The sequence below is a fragment of the Rhinichthys klamathensis genome, unplaced genomic scaffold, assembly GCF_029890125.1.
Source record: "Rhinichthys klamathensis goyatoka isolate OS25496 unplaced genomic scaffold, OSU_Roscu_1.1 h1tg000092l_1, whole genome shotgun sequence".
Lineage (NCBI taxonomy): Eukaryota > Metazoa > Chordata > Actinopteri > Cypriniformes > Leuciscidae > Rhinichthys > Rhinichthys klamathensis.
Window position 1 is genome coordinate 96,641 of NW_026606631.1, and position 15,121 is coordinate 111,761.

General features: G+C 44.4%; 1 protein-coding gene across 2 annotated transcripts in view; it reads right to left on the bottom strand.

The window, feature by feature from the left end:
• spire2 (spire-type actin nucleation factor 2) overlaps positions 1-6,462 on the bottom strand; it is a 101,156-nt gene extending 94,694 nt beyond the window's left edge. For both annotated transcript variants that reach the window (XM_056252065.1, XM_056252066.1), the window contains exon 1: positions 5,871-6,462. In XM_056252065.1, coding sequence (XP_056108040.1) covers positions 5,871-6,141 — 271 coding nt within the window. In that variant the 5' untranslated portion in view covers positions 6,142-6,462. The remainder of the gene's footprint in view (positions 1-5,870) is intronic.
• Positions 6,463-15,121: the final 8,659 nt, after the last annotated feature.

Sequence of the window (15,121 nt, forward strand, 5' to 3'; positions counted from 1 at the left end):
GTTGATATGGGAGAGGTTCGGACCAATGGAAGTGGATCTATTCGCGTCTCGAGAGACGTCCCACTGCCCACTTTGGTTCTCCCTCTCACATCCAGCCCCACTGGGGTTGGATGCCATGGTACAGGCCTGGCCGAGGCTTCGCCTGTACGCATTTCCCCCGATCGCTCTGCTCCCGGGAGTCCTGGAGAGGGTTCGTCAAGAGGGCATCAGTCTACTTCTGGTTGCCCCAATGTGGCCGACCCGAGTATGGTTTTCAGACATAATATCACTCCTGATAGCTCCGCCATGGCAGATTCCTCTGAGGAGGGATCTGTTGTCTCAGGCGGAGGGCACAATCTTCCACCCTCGCCCGGAGCTGTGGAAGCTGTGTGTCTGGCCTCTGAGGGGGTTCAGTACCTAAATGCTGGTCTATCAGCCGGGGTGGTTGAAACCATACTTAGCTCTAGGGCTCCATCTACTAGGAGATTATATGGCCTCAAGTGGAATGTGTTCGTCACTTGGTGTAGAGAACATGAGTTAGATCCAGTCAACTGCCCGGAGGCTTCAGTTCTGGAATTTCTTCAAGATCGTTTCTCTGCGGGTCTCTCCCCTTCCACGCTTAAGGTGTACGTGGCTGCCATTGCGGCTTTCCACGCACCTGTAAGTGATGGGCCTTTGGGGAGGCACCAATTGGTCATTCGTTTTCTCCGTGGAACTTGGAGGATGAGACCGGCAACCAGGTCCAGGGTTCCTGCCTGGGACCTGGCTATAGTTCTTGAAGGGTTATCCCTGGCCCCCTTTGAACCTTTAGAGTCGGTTTCGCCTAAAGATTTAACGCTAAAAATGGTATTTCTCTTAGCTATTACCTCACTTAAGAGGGTGGGAGATCTCCAAGCCCTGGCAGTGACACCAGCTTGCTTGGAGTTTGCCCCTGGCAAAGTGAAGGCCTTTTTGCACCCGAGTCCGGGCTACGTGCCTAAAGTACCAACTCATACGGCTCGATCTACAGTCCTTTAGGCATTTCATCCTCCACCTCATGTGTCGGCAGAAGAAGAGAAGCTCCATTTGCTCTGCCCTGTCAGAGCCTTGAGCGTGTACCTCGAGAGGTCCTCTTCTTGGAGAAGGTCGGACCAATTATTGGTGTGTTTTGGGTCACCTAAGAAGGGGCTTCAAAGGCATCAAAGCAAACGATTAGTAATTGGATCGTTCAGGCGATTACTTCAGCTTACAGGGTGCGCGATATGCCTTCACCTTTAGCTGTTAGGGCTCATTCAACTAGAGGTATGGCTTCCTCCTTTCGGGAGTGCCCCTGCAGGAGATCTGTGAGGCAGCCGGCTGGGCTACTCCACACACTTTTATTCGGTTCTACAGTCTTCACCTTCCCAGTACGCCTGGCGCACATGTACTTAGTCCTTGCTGAGTGCCTGAAACAGTTTCACTCCGGGACAGGCCTATTCGGTGCGTGGCCTAGTGGGCACTCGTTCCCCAAAGAGTCGATTCTCGACGCAGTGTAGAGTTCCCTCGAAAGGGAACGTCTCGGGTTATGACTATAACCCTTGTTCCCTGAGAAGGGAACGAGACACTGCGTCGTTCTGCCACGCCCCTTGAGGTCTTAGAGCGTCTTGCTTCATCGCGAGGCTGGTATGTGTGTGCGTCAGTGTCACTTTTATACTTCCGGTTATGCCGTCACATGTTACGTCAGGACGCAACGCCAATCAGGATTGGATTAGTTTCATTTTTACTTCAGAGGCGCACGCTAAGGGAGCGTCCCCAAAGAGTCGATTCTCGACGCAGTGTCTCGTTCCCTTCTCAGGGAACAAGGGTTATAGTCATAACCCGAGACGTTTTGTCTGAATGTGTTTTTTTTTTTTTTTTTTTTTTTTCTAAGCCTTTTAGATACAGATTTCAACAGTAGGTATAAGTCAATACTTTAGTACACAGGAAAAATAATATGCACATCTGTAGGTATTTTCATTTGCATGTCCATTTTTACATATTTCTTACATGTAAAGTCATAAATAGAAAAGACACTTTATTTAGGCAAGCTCCATAAATGTATATATGCTTCCAAACTTGATTGGTTGATTGGTGAAATTGTGATTCCTATTTTAGTAGTATGACACACAGTATTTAGCTGACATCACAAACATTCAATGATGTCATAGATATTTATGGGATATACAGTAGGTACTCAACCAGAATGCCTATTACCGCCGCGACTCGTGCCGCGGCAAATCCACCGCGGCAAAAATAAACTAGTCGCATTTCAAAGTCCTTTGCGAAATGACCGCCAGGTGGCGCAAAGGGGCATTTAGCAAAACAGCCGCAATTGCTGCATTTTTAAACGGGCTAATGTCAATTAACAGTAAGGATGAAATAGTTGAGACTGATTGAATATGTAAAAAATAAAATAAAAATAAACAAACGAAAGAGAATAGAACAAACCTTTAGAACAAAAAAAAATATATATATATAAATAAATAGTTTAACCTATAGGCTAACAGATTCAGTTAAATTAAACGAAAGCAAAACGTAAAGTAAAAGTAGGCTACATTTAAACAGAATATAACAAACTTTTAGAGCAGAACATTTTATGAATCAAAAGTTAAAATAGGCCTCTCTCGCAATTAGGTGCAATGACGCTAAACTATTGAGGAATGAGAGGATTGAAGAAGAGCGCTTCTCTCGTGTGCGCGCACTGACTGCTGAACTACCGAACTTCTGGGAAATTCTCAGTGAGAAAAGTTGTGGTCGAGTGGTAGAACTTAGGTTTCAATAATTTAGATTACACGGGTTCAAATCCTGTCCAAACACAGTAGCCTACTTATAAAATACAATTCCATGCATTTTTCCATTTTACACAAAGGAACAAATATTATCCACAAGATTGACTGAATTTATATCAATCTGTATAATAATTCCAATCGTAATTTCAAAAGCAGTTCTGTTAAAAAAAACAGAAAAAAAAAAAAAACTTCATGGGGTTCCATAGGCTACGTTTGTGTAACAAGGTGCGATATGCTGGTGGGGGATTTCCCCCCAGTAATCAATGCTTTGCCTAATTCACCAATAGACCATATCAAATATATATATATTATATATATATAAAATATGCAACACGCACGTTTAAACAACAAACAATAAAATCTGAACCGGCGCTTCTGCTCCTGTATTGAGAGATAACATGCAGCGCGTTTCAGTTACGATCCTGGTTCCAGTGGCCTTAATACAGTCATGGCTTTTCAAAATGTCACAAAGCGTTTTGAGATGTTTTTGAATGAAATATTGAAGTTTATAATTAAGTGTTTTGGCACATCACGCCGAGTGGCGCTACGCATTATTCTAAAGTCTGGCATGTTGAAATAGAGTTCAACAAACACGTATTATTCTGGTTGAGTACCCACTGTAACATGTACATGTGACATATTTAGTCTCAACTCATCAGCTTTGATCAGCAAGCCATGTTCATTTAGTTATTGTGCAAATTGTAGAAAATTAGACTTTTGCAGAGAGATCTGGGCCCAGTTGTTCAAAGGTGATCTGATCAGATTTCAGCTATTGGATTGGATCAGATCTTGAAAATGGGTTGTTCAAGAAAAAAAAAGATTCTGAAATCAGATTAGATCATAAAACGATCATTATGTGTTATTCAAAAAGTTTTAGTAAGATTGGGACCCCTTCGATCCAAAAAGCAGGATTATTCTGATCTCAGCAGAAGGGTGGATTTAAAGAACAAAAATGTAATAAAACTTTAAATTTGGTAAAAAAAAAAAAAACATTTGTATCATGTAATATATAATATATACACATTTATATTTTTTATTTTGTCTTTATTAGTTTAACCGTTAAAGTAATAAAGTACAAGTAGGCATTAGGCTGTATATTAAGGCTGTACCTTTCAGTGGAGTAAATAAATATTTCCTGGTGCCATAAAATAATCCCCCAAACAGCTGCCAATATCAAACAAAAATAATACATTTAATGTAAAGTTTATTAATCCCTAAATATGAATTAGGCCTACATTGGCACAATCATCAGAGATGAACCAGTCAAAAGCAGTTTCTAACTATTGCATCCCTTATTGCACATATTTGATTGTTTTTGTTGTGGGTCACATGAGAGGCTATGGAGCCCCCTAAGGGACATGGTGAAGGGGGAAAAATATGAGATGGAAGGAAAATATATTTGAATGCTTTTGCGTTGTCTTGCAAATGTTTTGTGTTCTCCTACGAAACTTTGCATTCACTCTCAAAACTTTTGAGTTCTTAACAAGTGACTTTTTTGCGTAATGCAAAACTTTAGCAAGAGAGCTCAAAGGCACTGAAATATATATTTTTCTCCAATTTCATATTTTTCCATCACAATGTTTAGTGCCTCTATCTAGGTCTGATGTTTAAAGGAAATTGAAAATGGACTAAATGAACACTAAAGTGACCCCACACTGACTAATCTACCTGTTGTTCTTTTCATAGTTAGTAGCCTACAATTGTGAAATGTAAACCCATTTGGAGCATGGAAATCTGGAAAAGTGTTAATGTGGATCTGATCTGATCCTATTTTGCTTTGGGGGAAAAACAGTCATGCATTACCTGATCCTGGATAAAGAACCATGGGATTTCCAAATCAAGATCATTCTGATCCAGATAAACCTTTTTGAACAATTGGGCCCTGAACCCAGGTTTCTCATTCCAGGTTCTCATTCACATTCTAAGCGATTGAGACATTTTTTTTTTGTGGTATTATTTCTTATATCTATGTCATTTACCTTAAACAATCTGTGCTAAATACTACTAAAATACAGTGTAAAAGACAAATGTTAGCGCATGCTTTATCAGTCAAGCTGTGGTTGTGAATCCATGAACCCATAACTATAGGGTGAGAGTCAAACCTAAACAGAGCAGTGTCCCCTGGTGCTAGATTTTGTCAGTCCAACACTCCTGATGCAGAAGTATTTTAGAGTAAAACAATAGCTAAGTTTTAAAGCTGTTTACAACATGTTGTATCGTATCGCAAATCAAAAAAAAAAAAAACATTGTTTAAAAGACAAAGCCTTCAGCAAAACAACACGAGACACCCACTTCATAATTAATGAACAGAGCAAGTCATAATGCAGAAGAATACCTCAGGAATCAATAAGTTAAACAACAAAATTACTGGATGGGGATTAAAAGGACCAAATACGGATGCATTTAAGTGCTGTCTCAGTGTTGTATTCATATCAAATCCATAACTTTATTATATTATTTTGATGTGGGGAAAAAAACGTTTTAAATGCAATTTCTTTTAGTAGCCTAATTGCTGATGCAATCCATTCAGAATAGTATACATGTAAAATAGAATAATATAAATATTCAGGGGCGAAAAAGAAACTGTTGAAGGGCCTGTTGAAGGACACCGTTGAGTTCTTGGAAAGTTTGGTAAAACTTTACAATAAGGTTCATTAGTTAACATTAGTTAATGTAGGCTATTAACTAACATGAACTAAAAAATGAGTAGCCTAATACATTTAGAATTACAGTACTATTTATTAATCTTTGTTAATGTTAGTTGATAAAAATACAGCTGTTCAGTTTGTTAATGTTAGTTCACAGTGCATTAACTAATGTTGACAAATACAACCTTTGATTTTAATAACGTAGTAAATGTCGAAATTAATATGAACTAAGATTAATAAATGCAGAAGAAGTGTTGTTCATTCTTAGTTAATGTTAACTGGTTAACTAATGTAATGAACCTTATTATAAAGTGTTACCGAAAGTTTGAATAAATGAATGTTCAAACTTTGAAGAGAGATTGAGGAGATTCCCCCATATGTAAAGCCCTTTGAGGACCCAGGAAAGCGCTATAAATGTAACGTATTATTATTTTTTATTATTATGTCAAGAGCTCACCGCTGCTCTCCAGGAGTGCCGTGACGGTCCCGTCCCCGTGCAGGATGATGGAAGCCGGATCTCGGATGAGGACGCGTCGCGCAGGCGCTCTCGGCTCGCCCAGCTCTCTGCAGCACTGGAAACACACTGCCCAAGCCTGCTCCTCATTGATGGGCTGCTCGTAAGACTTCAACACCTCCTCCAGAGACAGTTCCCTGATCTCTCCTCTCTCCGCGGGAGCACATACCCTTGATTCTCCGTCCTTCCCGCTTCTGTTCGCTGATCTGGCCATGATGAGGACGGGTTTTAGCCTTGTTTCCTCAGGATCCTCTTGAATGTGTATGAGAACAGAATGATGATTCTGCGGTTCATTGGTGAAGCGTCAGTCAGTGATGAGGAGACGAGCGGAGGCGGAAGGACATCTCTCGGAATGCGCAATTGTAGCAAAACAAAGAACATAAGCGTGAAAAAAACTTCTTAACAGTATATTGCCTCCATGTGTGTTGTTGTGTGATGCATCTTTTGCATCGGTCAAGTTTCCTGCATCATGTCTGGATGGGTGTCGTTTTCTGCATCCTCTGCAAAGTGTTTCTGAGCTCCACCCACATACTGGACCAATGAAGCAGATCAGCTCAACTTGCAGAGGAACTAGTTAGCATACATAAATAACCGAAGAGGATCTCGAATCGGAATATTGTTTAGGCTATATCTGTTTTTTGTTTTTGTTTTTAAATGGGGGGAATATAACGGTTAATACGTTTTTTTAAGAATCTAAAAATTAAAGTCAAAACAAAACAAAAAACGAAGTGTGCTGTTGTGACAACTGAAAGGATGGTTTGTAACTCATGGCATGTTCCTGGATCAACATTCCTCTCTGAAAACATAATCGTCCTAGCCCTGCCTATAACTTCTCCCTAAAATCTCAGGGAATGATGAGTAAAAAAACTTGACAGAACCTGTAAACTTGACCTCAAATCTGATTGGTTGATATAGGAACATGTTGTACTTGGTGAAATCACGTTCACCAATAGAAAACATGGATGGTTTAAATACATGAATTTATTGTGGTTATTTAAATTAATTTGTTTCTTATGTAACAAGAAGGTTCCCCTTCACCATCCACCCATCCAAATTTCATAATTTTAAAAGGTAAACTAATGGGAAATATGTTATTTCAAAACATCAAATATAACAAATAACTTACAACTAAATTAAACCAGACGTGAAATGTGATCTTATTTCAAAGTTATATCCTTAAGTTAAATCCAAAGTAAATCATTATTTTAAAACAGCAACTTTTACTGTCGCCTCAGAAGGGCAGTGTTGGGTCAGATATGATAATGATTTCACTGTAGCACTTTTCTTATTAAAACATGTAGTTTAAAATAAACCGATGGTGTTACAGATCTCCATTACGACTAAAACCCTTTAGTGTTTGGATGTACACAGTATGTGTCACAGTCATCGTCTGCAGACTCTGCACCATCCTGTCTTTAGGCTTGTTTGAGATGCGCCTTGCCTGAAATACTGTATAGTCGAGTCGAGAGTAGGCGGCTGCAGTGAGAGGAGTGAAAAAAGCGCAGGCAAGCCGGACAGATCTCGCTTTCAAAGGCGGATATCGCGGGATTCACGGGATTCACGCCCGTGCACGGTGTTGCTAATAAACTGGATGTAATTTAAGTTTTGTTGCTTGAATATGAAAATAAATATAATGAACAAGACACCCAAAGTACTATTTAATTCCATTTAAATAGGCATACGTGTTTATCAATCATTTTTCTTTAATACAGACATGTGTTTTTATTTAAAAAAAAAAAAAAAAAAAATACATCACATAGATCGCACTGTCAGAGAGTTTAGGAATATCCACACATAATTGATACACATAAAACATGATATCAGAGTTTTAAAATCAAACATTTTAAAAGAGAACAATACATCACGGTTGTTTAAACCAATGAGTCGTCATTGTGTCGTCAGCAAGTCGTATCCCATCATGCTTTTGATCAGCGCAGTCGGTGGAGAGCAACTGCGCGCGACTGCAGAATCCGACACGTGCGCCTTGCGGTCGTGAGAGTTTTTTGACATACGTCGGCATGACATCAGAGCAAGGCGGACCGCACTCAGACACATTTCTAACCGGCATGCATCTCGCGCTGATCACCGGTGATCGGTTCTGCGCAGATTTTGCTCATCTCAAACAAGCCTACTGTCTTCACACTTCCCAGAATCCTCCTTGTCTCCACACCTGAACTCACTCCCTCATTACACACCTGTTTATCATCATCATCATCTGTGTCACTGTCACCTCTCCTCACCTCGTTAGTGTTCATTTGTATCTAGTTTGCCTCTGTTCAATCAGTACTGGTCGGTTCTTGTTTATGTAAGGTGTGTTAATGTTACCTGACTTTGTGTGTGTACCTTCTGTCCGTTTGCCTGTTTGGAATATATTAGTAAATGTTGAATTGGAGCCTTTTGACGCTGCCTCTCCTTCAACCTGCACCACACCCGTAACAATATGTAGCCTACTGTATTTTGTCTCTTTTAGGGAGGTATATGCTTTAACCTGTATCAGACCAAAGATCATATACTAATTTGTCCCTGCCAATTAACTTTTTTATAGCTTCAGCATTTAGGCAATCAATAAAACGATAAGTGAATAAGAATAGTGTAGAAGCCTCTAGCTTAAACTTGACATTAACTGTATCCCTCAAATTTGACTGGTATTTTGTTCGATGATTAACAAGGATGTGAATCCAGGAACATGTTCTGCTTGGTGAAATCACGTTCACTGGCTTTTATGCGTCACATCTTTATACTTGCTTGAGTTGGTTTAAAGCGTCTCACTCCGCAACAGCAGGGTTTATGTTGCCCATGCAGGAGCAAACATCGACTCAAGAGCACGTTTTTAAGTTACGGAAACCAGATTTCTGCTAGAAACATTTGTTCAGGATCACTGGCAATGGGAATCTGGCATAATGTGATGATGTAAGAGTTTGCATGTTAATATAGTCCTTAAATAGAAGCGAAGGTACACGGACTAAGAACAAGAAAGCAAACCGCATTCAAGGGGGTTTAAATCAAAAGTAGGTGTCAGTATAATGTGTCTTTAGCAGCGGCTTCACTGCATCTCATCCTCGTGACAGCACCAGATCTGCCGGATCTACAGCGTACCAGTGCTGGAAATTAGAAAACGTACTCGTTACTAACGTAATCTAGAAGAGGGAACGAGTACTGCGTAATATCTTACGCTAGGGGAAAACCTCTTTTCCACAAGATATCAAAGCCAAAAATTATCCTTAATTTTGAATTAATGTAAAATGCGTTGCGGCAGCATGCAGACATAGGCAAGGCGGCTCGCGTGCCTATTGGCTGTCCTGCGGCAACTGCAGCAGCCTATCGAGAGAGGCCCTTGGTAACGTCAGATCCAATGGGGGCGCTTCGCGCCCACTACGTCACCTCCTGCCAAAGCGGGCATGGCCTAGGCCTATAGCTCGATGGCCTAGGCCATGCCCGATAGCTCGATGGCCTGATATAATCAGTTTTTTAATCGCCGAAGCGAACCAGAGCGTGTTGCAGGCACGGTAAAGATACGCAGTACTCGTTCCCTCTTCTAGAGAGAACCGAGGTTACGTTAGTAACCGAATACGTTCTCTTACGAGAGGTTCTCTCGTACTGCGTAATATCTTATGCTAGGGGAACACAGTGTAAAACGCCGTGCGTACTGGGATCGAACACCAAAGTTCCAAGGGCAGGTGCCCGGGGCTCATATAGTGCATAATCACCAGGGACTCACAAAGAGTCTGAGAAGAGAGGCTAGAAGGCTTATTACCAATAAGTTTGCATCCTAAGGGAGCTAATCACATTAACAGTGTTCCACACAGTCAGGGTGAAAATGTTCGGCCTGAACTGTGTAACAGTGTGGGTCTTACTTTTGCCCATGGAGTAATTTTATCGATCAGCGAGCGGTGCTCCAGCGGATACTGATTACTGATACTGAAAATACTGATTTTAGACCGAAAGTAGTTTAGCCTGTAAGGCGGGAACCTCTAGGTTATAAAACCTTATAAATGTAGACGGGGAGGCCCAGCCTGCCGCCATACAGATATCCTGCAAGGTAATCCCGCTAGACCAAGCCCATGACGAGGCCATGCCTCTTGTGGAGTGCGCTCTAACACCTAAAGGACACTTCAAGCCTGTATGCCAGCGCTATGGCATCAACTATCCATCTGGATAGGCTCTGTTTCGATGCGGCTAGTCCCTTAGCATGTCCGCTGAACGAAACGAAGAGCTGCTCAGTCTGTCTGAAAACAGACGAGCGAGACACATAAGCTCTTAATGCCCTGACTGGGCAAAGGAAGCTCGCGTCCTTTTCCTCGTTGTAAACCGGCAGGGCAGACAGGGAAATAACCTGAGCCCTGAACGGTGTGTTGAGGGATTTAGGCACGTATCCGTGTCTTGGTTTGAGTATGACTTTCGAGTCATTTGGCCCAAATTCCATACACGTCGCGCTTACTGAGAGCGCTTGTAAATTCCCTATGCGCTTCACTGAAGCAAGAGCCATAAGAAACACTGTCTTGAATGACAGATGTTTCATGTCCGACAAATGGATTGGCTCGAACGGGGCACCTTTCATGGCTTCCAAAACCGTGGAAAGGTCCCACATGGGGACTGAGGGGGGTCTGGGAGGATTCAGCCTCTTAGCTCCTTTAAGGAAGCGGATGACCAGATTGTTCTTCCCCAGTGACTGGCCAGTCGCGGGTTTTGTAAACGCTGCTATGGCCCCCACATACACTTTGAGCATGGATGGGGTTCTGCCCTTATCCAGTAGCTCTTGAAGGAAGGAGAGAACTTCCGTAACCCCGCAGTCTAGGGGTGAAAAGCCTCTGGCTTTGCACCAGCCAGAAAACACAGACCATTTTGAGGAATAGAGTCGTCTAGTAGACGGCGCTCTAGCCTGCATGATCGTGTTTAACACTCCCTCCGGGTGTGCGTGCAGGGACCACAGCTCCGGGCGAGGATGCCAAATCGAGCCCTTGGCCTGAGAGAGGAGGTCTTTCCTCGTCGGTATTGGCCATAGGGCAGTGCTTGTCAGCTGCATCAGAACTGGTAACCAAGCCTGGTTTTTCCAGAGCGGAGCCACAAGTAGCACTGAGCATCCGTTTTCCCTGATTCGTTCCAATACCTGAGGCAGGAGCGAGACGGGGGGAAAAGCATAGAGTGGGCAGCGGGGCCCGACATGGGCCAGCGCATCCCTGCTCTTGGAGAAAAACTTCGAACAGTGAGCGTTTTCTTGGGACGCAAACAGGTCTACCTGCGCTCTGCCGAATGTCTCCCACAGCAGTAGGACCGTCTGCGGGTACAGAGACCATTCTCCTGCTGGAACATTGTTTCTGGACAGTCTGTCTGGTCCCAAATTCAGGTAACCAGGCACATGTGCTGCTCTCAATGAGCGCAGATTGTGCTGAGCCCAGACCAGGAGGCATTCCGTCAGCCTGTAAAGGTTTCGGGACCTGACGCCACCCTGGCGATTTATGTAGGCTACCACTGACATGTTGTCCGAGCGGACCAAGACGTGGTGACCTTTTATTCGGGGACAAAAGCGCCTCAGCGCGTTGTCGACTACCATCATTTCTAGACAGTTTATGTGTAGGAACTTCTCCCGTTCTGACCACTGGCCAAAGAACGGTCTGCCCTCGAGCAGCGCTCCCCATCCCGAGGTGGAGGCATCCGTGGACACCACTCTCACACTCGAGGAAGTCCCAGGTTTACACCTGACTGGTACCAGTCGATTGCTCTCCAAGGTTTCAGAGCTGTGACGCATTTCTGATCGACCTTGTGGCGAAACAGACCGGAGGCCCATGCCCGAGGTGGTACTCGCGCTTTTAGCCATCACTGCAGCGGGCGCATGCGAAGCAGACCCAACTGGAGTACTGATGATGCTGAGGCCATGTGACCCAGCATTTTCTGAAACCTTTTGAGCGGGACTATAGTGCCGCAGCGGAAGGATTTTGTGATGCGCTGAATGTTCAGTCTGCGCTCTGGCGACAATCGCGCTGTCATAGACCCAAAAAAGACATGTGCCCAGAAAAGATATTTTCTGACTGGGAGACAGCGAACTTTTCGCCCAATTGACTTTGAGACCTAGATTCTCAAGATGTTCGAGTAATATGGTCCTGTGTTCTATGAGCTCTGAGTGTGATCGAGCTAGAATCAGCCAATCATCCAAGTAGTTCAAAACTCGTATGCCTCGAAGTTTCAGGGGTGCGAGAGCCGCGTCCATGCACATTGTAAATGAAGAATCTCAAGAATCGCCTGTGACGTGACACTATTTGTATTTGGAAATACGCGTCCTTCAGATCTATTGACATAAACCAGTCCCCTTGGCAAATCTGCGTGAGGATTTTCCTGGTTGTGAGCATTCTGAACTGGCGTTTCACAAGCACTTTATTCAGCTGTCTTAGATCTAGAATGGGTCTGAGACCCCCATCTTTTTTCGGTACCAGAAAATATCTGCTGTATAGGCCCCCTTCGCTCTGAGCTTGAGATAAAGGCTCTATTGCCCCTTTGCTCAATAGTTTCGCTATTTCGGCTCGAAGTAGATGGGCTACTTTGGTTTTTACCGTAGTTTCGACCCGCGCCGTGTAGCGGCGGGGACATCGAGCGAACTGCAGCGAATGGCCTCTTTTTATAATGTTCAGCACCCATTCTGATACCCCGGGAAGCTTTGCCCATGCATTTGCATGAATAGCTAGGGGTAGAATAAGATCTGGGTTCTGTTCACAACATAGTGGCGACAGGAGAGCTTTGGTGTGCTGTAACGTAAACACTGTGCCTGCAGTGTTTGAGGCGGGGGGCGCGCCGATCGCGGTGGGCAGCCTGGCCGCGCTCAATTCCCTTATAGCAGTTTGCTGAGAGAGAGCGAGCGGGGCAAGCCCCGTGGGGCTTAACATGTCTGTGAGTGAATGTGGGCGCGCGACAGTGGGCACATTTACTGCACTGAAACACCGTCGGCCTGAGCTGACTGTATGTGTGTTGGTTTCGTTTTTACAGAAACAGTGGGACATGCAGTGTGTAGTGTTTGTGGGCACTGGGTTGTGGGCACATTCACTACATTTAATGCACAATTGACATGAGTCGATTTTATTTGTGCGAGCCTTGTACTGTGGGCTGTGTTTGTGTGTAGAAATGAACACTGGGCTGTGGGCATTTTTATTACACCATCGGCTGTGGCCGGAATAGCAGAAATTACACTGTTTATGTGATTTATCTGGGTCACCGTGGAAATGGCATTTGTGTGCAGGCAAGCGGGCCGTGGTACCGGCTTGTTTACTGCAAAATACACTGGAACAGTCGCATTTTCTGGAACTGAACAAACGAAAAGTTTCGGTGGAAGTCTGGCCGCGGCGAGACTTAAACAGTTGTTTTCCTAGGAGGGCTAGGAAGACTTTGAGGCCTCGGGCTTTATCTCAATCTTTTGCCGGGGCCCACGTGGAGGGGGGCGGCGGCCGGCAGAGTGAGAGCGTGGTCTCTGGTCCCGGGCTTGACGGCGCTCTGAAACGGCGGCGGGCGGAGGCTGTGGCTGGGAGCTTCGAGCAGACGGCTGTTTTGGGCGATCTGCTGCAAAGCTAGAGCACTTTGATAAGAAGTGCTTCATAGCCTGTGACATCTTCTGAACCTCAGCGAATCTATCCACGAAATCTTTGACGGATGATCCAAAGAGGCCAGCTGGGGAGATGGGCGCGTCGAGGAACGCGGAGCGCTCCGCGTCCGGCATCTCAGATAACGTCAGCCATCTCAGATAACGTCAGCCAAAGGTGTCTCTCAGCAACGGTGAGAGAAGCCATGTTCCCGCCCAATGGCCTGTGCAGCAGATTTCGCGGCGCGAAAAGCCAGGCGGAAATATTGCGGAAAGATGGGCCGCTACAGCTTCTTCTACTGGAGGAAGAGAGTGTTATCCTCTGTCTTTAGCACCGTCCACCACGGAGAATGCTGCTGAGACAGAGGTACGCGGTACCTTTGCAGGAAACATCGATCCAGTTGGTTGTGCGCGGGCGCCGCCCACTCAAGGCCGAGGCTCGCCACGTGAGAGTAGACGCATCAGCCCGGATTCGATGCTGGCCCGTTTCCCTGACGACTCGCGGGCAGAGGGGGGAGGTCCACAGAGCTCGCCCAATCCTCACTGTCCGACGCCAGGATAGAGCAGCTGGCCTCCTCTACAGATGCAGCTATCTCGTCGTCATTAATGGCGGAGGCGGCGGAGTGCCTCGGCACAAGCCACAGGAACGAGGCAGCTTTAAAAAGACGCTGCTCTTTTAGATAGAGAGAGAGAGTGTGAGTCGCAGCGGCGAACACACACTCGGCAGAGTAAAAGGATATAAACGCCGGAAAGCGTAGCAGGTACGGTGACTGAAGGCGGCGAGATGAAGGCCAGCGGCTTCAGATGCAAAGGCTCGTCCCGCAGAAAGCTTTTTTCAGACGGCGCGGCTTCTTCACTCCGGATCCAGTGATGCGTGAGCTTCGCTGAAGAGATGAAAAACCAGATTATATCAGCCCATCGAGCTATATTTATAGGCCCAGGCCACGCCCGCTTTGGCGGGAGGTGACGTAGTGAGCGCGAAGCGCCCCCCATTGGATCTGACGTCACCAAGGGCCTCTCTCAGAAGGCTGCTGCAGTTGCCGCAGGACAGCCAATAGGCACGCGAGCCGCCTTGCCTATGTCTGCATGCTGCCGCAACGCATTTTACATTAATTCAAAATTAAGGATAATTTTTGGCTTCAATATCTCGTGGAAAAGAGGTTTTCCCCTAGCGTAAGATATTACGCAGTACGAGAAAACCTCTCGTAAGAGAAATAATCAAATGTAATCAGTTACATTACTTTAATAAAGTAGTTGAAATAGTTACACTACTATTACATTTTAAACAGGGTAAATTGTAATCCGTAATCTATTACATTTCCAAAGAAACCTTCCCAATACTGTTTATGGTTCATTGAAAAAGCATGAAAAACAGTTTAAAGTTTAAACCCTTTCGAATAGAAATCTGTAAATTATTTGATTACAAAAAATACAGTAAATAAAGTTTATTTACAGTTTGTACCCAGAAGTGAGCTAAATCTGACAAAACCAACTTTAGAGTACATTTGAGGATGTATATAATTATATATATATATACATATGAGTCAGATTTAGCTCACTTCTCACATTCAATGAGAACATATCCGTGAAAAAAGAGAAACACTCCGTCCCATCATAGATCCCTTCATCCTGA